Genomic DNA, 6,662 nt, shown 5'->3' with positions numbered 1-6,662 from the left:
TTTCTCTTATACAAGTAATACACACTTTTAATCTAGACCATGGACATCATTCTCAAGATTAGCAATCTGACACTTCAAGATAGCTTCCTCGATGTTGTAGCCCGAATGGACGGTTTCCATCTCATTGATCAACTGAACACGGCGGGCACCGGCAACCAGATAGAACATAGCCTGGGCAACGACATAAGTCACATTGTGGGCCAAATTTGGACTACCAATGGGTTCCATGTCAGAAGCAATAGTCGGGGGAAAGGCATGATGGGAAAATTCCATGGAATTAGTATGAACAGACAAATGAGAATCATCTCGTAAGTTCCAAACATGGACAAAAACACGAGTACCAGGATCACCCCCAGAAGCTTCCTTGCGGGGAAGAATATGATGTAACCCAATGCCCCCAGAACCTCTAAGGTAGGGGGGAGGGAGAAACCTGAAGAAGATTGGGAAATAGTCTGAGAAGGCACCACAGGCTGATCAAGCGCCCCTTGATTCCCATTAGACTGTTGAATGTCATCATCAGGAATCACAACAATTGCTTCTGGTGTTGAAGATATGGAGCTCAATAGAAGAGTAAAGTTGCACCTTGACTGAACACTCCTATAATATTAAACGCGCCAGTGGAAGTGTCACCTACTGCCAAAACGGCCTTGCTTTTGGCAACAACATGGTGGACGCCAATGATAACACCATCTTTGCTGTCTTTGATCATCTCTGTGTGACCAAAACAACAAGCAGAGGAAGGAGAGACAGTCAAAATCGGCTGGGTAGCCAAAGGGGACTCTTCGACAGAGATGGATGAATCTTCCACCACAGACGGTACATGAGTATCAACAGTCAAGACAAGCCGATCAGCCCGATAAGGGGAAGGAAGAATCTCAACCAGATTCGTCTCCCGATGCTCTAGTTTCCCCTGATAGCATTTTCGCAAAACCTCATCCATGGATAAAAAAGACTCCAAGCCTACTTAAGCAAAAAGAATATCAGAAAGATGCTACAAAGAACATGCTAATTATAACTTCTCCCTCTCCTTTTTACAAAAAGAGAGAGAGGGGGGGGGGAGGTAAAGTAAGAAAAATAAGAAGATGAATAACAGGACTACTTACAGTCAACAATAGTGAAGAAGATAGGCATTTTTCCCTGGCACGTCCAAGGACTCATCCCTACACCAGAAAGCAACGCCTCGGAGTATTCCTCAGGATCAACTTGAACACATTTTAATAGATTAGCAATATTCTGGTTATGGGGAAACAACTTAGGGGTGACATCAACCAAAGTGTTCGCTCGATACTGGCTGCTACTAACCAGACCCTGGTTGACCCATTACCACTTTTCCTTCTAGTTTTTAGGAGTCTTCCTGTCAGGAACGAAAGTATGCCCCCCTCACCAGACGAAAAGGTGTACTTAGCACCAGTGGCACAAAATCGGAAGAAATACTTGAAAATAAAGTATTCTGGGAGTAAGACATTAGCCTAATAGATCAATTTAAATGCCATGACATTGTTCACAACATTGGGAGTAAGCACTTGAATGATGCACCCACTCTTTTGCAGAACTTCCTCTTCAATGTCTGAGAAAGGAAAACGCAAGCCAGCATTAAGAGTCTTCAAGTAAACACCCACTTTACCAGGGGGGGGGGAGACGAGCTCATCGGCTTAGGTAATGGGAACTCCACCCCATCCTCCGACACAAGACCATACGCATCCTCGAGGAGCTTAAAGTCAGCCTCTGACGGAGTAGAACCAGTTTAAGAAGCCATAAAGACTTAGAGCAGAAAAACCCTAAAGAAATGAAGTGAATATAAGGAAAGATTGCAAAAAAGGGAAGACGCTACATTGCCTTATAAAGGATAAGAAGAGTTGGGATATTCAAAATGTGACAACCCAATATTTTGACTCTATGTAATAACCTAAAAAGTCAAGTATTGTAACCATTTCTGAAATAATGAAATTAACTTTGAAAATAAAATGTACAAAAGTCTCTATTGGGTTACCTACTATGTTAGATATTATATCAAGGTTTACAGAAATACTAAGTGATATTTGCATAATTAGTCATATGTTTAGCATACATTTTTATTTATTTTTAGCTAATTATGTGCATAATGTGGACAAAAGGTACTTAATAATGCTTAAATTTTGTTTTCAGCCTAAAAGACATGCTTGGAAGTAAAAGGGAACAAGGAGAAGCAATTAGAGACCAAAGAATGAAGAATGAGGAACAAAAATACATCTACTCGGTGAGTCCTCGAGGCTACTCGGCGAGTACCCAAGAATATTCCAGAAGATAAGTCAAGACCACTGGAAATAGACGGATTTTACATATCTACTCGACGAGTTGGGTGATCTACTCGCCGAGTACCCCCTGTTTGGTGATAATTATAAATACCGAACCCTTATCCGAATGGAAAAAACTTTTGGTATTTTTGGGAGCTACATCTGCGAAAAAGAACCCTTGGAAGAGCTGAGAAACCCTAACCTTCGATCCTTTGAAGAATCAAGGCAATTTAGGTTATACATTCCACTTAATCTTAGAAATTAAGCATGTCTAGCCTAGTTGAATTTATTTTTGAGTTTGTTTTTGCTATGACTATGAACTAAATTCATTTTGTTTCTGTTGGGGAAGACCAAGTTACTTCTATGGTTTAATTAGTACTTTTTGATTGATTGTTTATTGGTGATCTTATTAAATTAAGTTTGTTAAAGAACCTTATGCATTAATCACAACTATTTTCTATTAATTGGAAGGCAATTAAGCTGCATGAACATCTCTTAGTTGTTAACCTCATATGTCTATGTGAACACTTCATCATATGCCTAGGAATAATGAATATGAAACTAGGATTAATTAGAGAATGGGTAAATTAATGTGTGCGCTTGTTTGAGAAACCAACAAACATGATGTTAACTGAAAGACCAACTTGATTAACCAATTACAAATCTTATTTAATCAAAATAATTGAAATAGGGAATTAATTAGTTTAAACAATTGGCCACTGCTTGAATTGATTAATTGTCCAAGGGTTAGGAGTAATGAACATGAACCTAACCACTATAGTTGGTAACCAATAATAATTGATTTATCATATAAATAACCATAGGAGTGAATTGGTTTGACCTAAACAGAAACCCTTTATTAAATTTGGTGAATTTGTTATCTGTCTTAATTTTTTAGTTAATTAAGTGCTTAAGTGGTGTGTTTAAGTTTCTAGACTTGTAAAACTAGAGAAAAACCCTTTTACTTTTATTACTTGCTTATTTAAAATTAGTTATTAGATTAATTTCCGTTCCCTGAGTTCGACACCCTACTTATCCAACTATACCACTAAAAGACAGGTTCGCTGCCTTTGTGTGCTTAATTTATAAACTAAAAGTAGGATTAAAACCAGTGCAATTTACACACATCAAGTTTTTGGCGCCGTTGCCGGGGATCGGTTCAAAAAAATAAATCTAATTCCTAATTTTTTTTAGCCTTTGTGTGAGTTTACTGGCACAAAGTTAATTTATTGCAGTTTAATAGTTAGTAGTTAGGTTTTAGAATCTGTTTTAGTTTTTATAATTAGCTTAGTTTGTTTTTAAAATTGAACTGTTACTCGCTGAGTGCATTCGCACCTACTCGGCGAGTAGAGTATTATTTTACATTTAATTTTTGTTTTTTTAGTTACATTTTTTTGTTCTTTTTACGTTTTTTATCTTGTTTTATTTTAGGACTTTCATGACCAGAGGATCAAACATTCTGCCGGTACCCCCGTTTGAAGATCCGGAATCCGCATTGAGAAAGAACAGAGGAAAGGACGTGGAGAACTTGAATACACCTAAGAAGTCCCCTTTGTCCAACTTGAAGACTGTTTTTGGGAAGAAAAAGATTAGCAAAGCAGGTGCATCCAATGCATCTTTAGCAAGCGAAGACCTAATCAAGGAAAATACTGAGTACGACACCGAGGAGGAAGAAGAACCTACATACGGGCACGACTCCGATTCCAGCGATGAGTTAGTTCATACCATGGCTAACATTGATGAAATTCCCATGGGAGAGTGGAAAAAGAGGATCCGTGATGACACCGGCCGGGACTTGTGCAACCCGCAATTCCCGCTACTGCTACGTTCGAGGTAAAGGGCCACATAATCGCTCAGTTAAAGGAAATTCCTTTCTATGGAATGGACCACAAAGATTCCTACAAGCATTTGGATGAAGTCAATGATGTAGCTGATTACTTTAATGTTCTAAATGTGCCTCGCGAGACTCAGCTACTTCACATGCTTCTAGTGACATTCAAAGGTGCTGCAAAAGAATGGCTCAAGTCACTTCCCACTGGGTCAGTCACCACATGGGCCAAGATGAAAGAAGAATTTATTGATCACTTTTTCCCACCTTCCAAGATAGCCAAGTTGAAGAAGGCCATTGCTAACTTTGGACAACAAGCTGGAGAGTCGCTATATGAAGCTTGGGAGAGGTACAAGAGCCTGCTAAGAAATAGCCCACACCATGACCTTAATAGCCAAAAAGAAGTCTCCATCTTCTATGATGGAGTCAATGTCATAACCAGGCAATTACTTGACTTGCAACGTCCGCTCACAAAGAAGCCACCCTCGATGATCAAGGAATTGATTGAAGAATTCTCTAAGCATTCTAGAGAATACCATAATCAAAGAAATGATGTTACTAGGGGAGCTGCATATGCAGCTACTGAAGACTTGTCCGCGGTCATGGCTATGCTAAAAACCATGGATAGGAGGATGGATAAAATGGATCAAACGATCCATGCTATTCGGGTGGGTTGTGAAATTTGTAATGGACCTCATCTTACTAAAGACTGCGACTTGGATGAAAATGGCAACAAAAAGGTGCAAGTATGTTACTCAAGTGGGGACCGATATGATGAAGATTAGCGAAAACCAAAGAAAGAGTGGCTCCCTTATGAAGAGTACAAGAAGGCTAAGGAGGAGAAGTACAGGCAGAAAGGAAGAGGTTTTTACCAAAAGGAGGAGCCGACACAAGAAAGAAAACCAAGTTTGGAAGAGATGCTTACCAAATTTGGAGCTTCTTTAGAAAAGAGACATAGTGATCATGACGCTGCAATTCAAGAAACAAGAACCATGCTTAGAAACTAGCAAGCATCTATCCACAACATAGAAACGCAGCTAGGGCAACTGGCTCAACAAATCAACCAAAGATCACCGGGCGAACTTCCTAGTAAAACCGAAAATAACCCACGAGGCGTGTACATAAATATAGTCACAACAAGAAGTGGGAAGATAATCACTCCTCTAGCCCCTATTCAGAATGAAGCACCCAAAGAATCACAGAAGGAGGATGAAATTCAAGACCAAAATCGAAATCTTCATGGAACAGAGCCTACTCGCCGAGTCCAGAATATGGACTCGGCGAGTCCACTGCCAAACTCGAAAGAGCATATCCTTGAAAAGCCCTACCAGCCTCCATTGCCATACCCAGCCCGAGCTAAGAGAGAGAAGCAGGAAGAGGAGTACCATAAGTTTCTTGATCATATCAAAGCTCTTCAAATCAACATACCCTTCATCGAAGCTGTTGCACAAATGCCTAAATATGCAAAATTCCTTAAAGAACTTCTCATGAATACAAGGAAGATGGAGGAAGTGAAAAAGGTAGTTCTTAGTGAAAACTGCTTAGCTGCTATGCTAAATAAGCTACCAAAGAAGAAGGGTGACTCGAGGAGCTTAACTTTGCCTTGCCAATTTGGTAACTTGGCTACCATTCATGCTTTGGCTGATTCGGGAGCAAGTGTAAACCTCATGCCATATTCATTCTTCAAGAAAATGTATCTCCCGGAACCAAGGCCAATTCGTATGGTGATTCATTTAGCAAACAAGATAGCCACTTTTCCAAGAGGCATATGTGAAGACTTATTGGTCAAGGTGGAAAAGTTTGTATTTCCCGCAGATTTCATAATTCTAGATATGGAGGCGGATCCTCAAGTCCCGATCATCCTCGGAAGACCCTTCCTCAACACTACAAGTGCTATAGTAGACATGAGGGACTCGAAGCTTACTTTGCGGGTAGGAGATGATTCAGTCACTTTTGGGGTTGATCAAGCTATGAATTATGCAAGGAATAATGATGACATGGCATTCTCAGTTGACATGCTTGATGAATTAATGGAGGAATGAAAAAGTGAAGATTCCAACAAGTCCACAATTTTTGATGTATAATTTCATGCTGAAAAAGACTTAATGGAGCTCGAGAGGCTGCTGGAAGAAGATGAGTTTGAAGAATTGATGAAACAATCTGACAGTTCAACTCACCGAGTAGGGTCAAGCTACTCGCCGAGTCCATGCTTCGAGAAAATGGAATTCGTGAATTCAGCTGCCAACTCGCGGAGTCCCTTACCTGCATTCGGCGAGTACAACCAATAGAACCGAAAAACTAAGCTCAAAACGTTACCCGAACATTTGGAGTATGCTTTCCTTGAAGATGGCCATCAAAAGCCAGTTATCATAGCCTCTGACCTTTCCAAATCAGAAAAGGAAGAATTAGTTCAAGTTTTGAAGAAGCGAAAGCGGGCCATAGCATGGAGCATTACCGACATCAAGGGAATAAGCCCCTCTTATTGTTCTCACAAGATTAATTTAGAAGAAGGAGCAAAGCCAGTTGTACAGCACCAAAGACGATTAAACCCAAATATGCAA

General features: G+C 40.0%; 1 protein-coding gene and 1 non-coding gene across 2 annotated transcripts; one reads left to right on the top strand and one right to left on the bottom strand.

Annotated features, from left to right (window-relative positions):
• Nucleotides 1-4,382: 4,382 nt before the first annotated feature.
• Nucleotides 4,383-4,489, bottom strand: LOC145044619 (small nucleolar RNA R71). The gene has a single exon (XR_013681567.1). It is a non-coding gene; the product is annotated as a small nucleolar RNA R71 (small nucleolar RNA).
• Nucleotides 4,490-5,372: 883 nt separating this feature from the next.
• Nucleotides 5,373-6,143, top strand: LOC145040361 (uncharacterized). The gene has a single exon (XM_078988300.1). It carries the CDS (start codon nt 5,373-5,375, stop codon nt 6,141-6,143), a length of 771 nt encoding a protein of 256 aa, XP_078844426.1.
• The last annotated feature ends 519 nt before the right edge of the window (nt 6,144-6,662 follow it).

This window comes from Lactuca saligna, chromosome 4 (genome assembly GCF_052625555.1).
Source record: "Lactuca saligna cultivar CGN05327 chromosome 4, ASM5262555v1, whole genome shotgun sequence".
Lineage (NCBI taxonomy): Eukaryota > Viridiplantae > Streptophyta > Magnoliopsida > Asterales > Asteraceae > Lactuca > Lactuca saligna.
The sequence above is the reverse complement of the archived record's forward strand: the minus strand, read 5'-3'. Positions and strand labels throughout refer to the sequence as shown.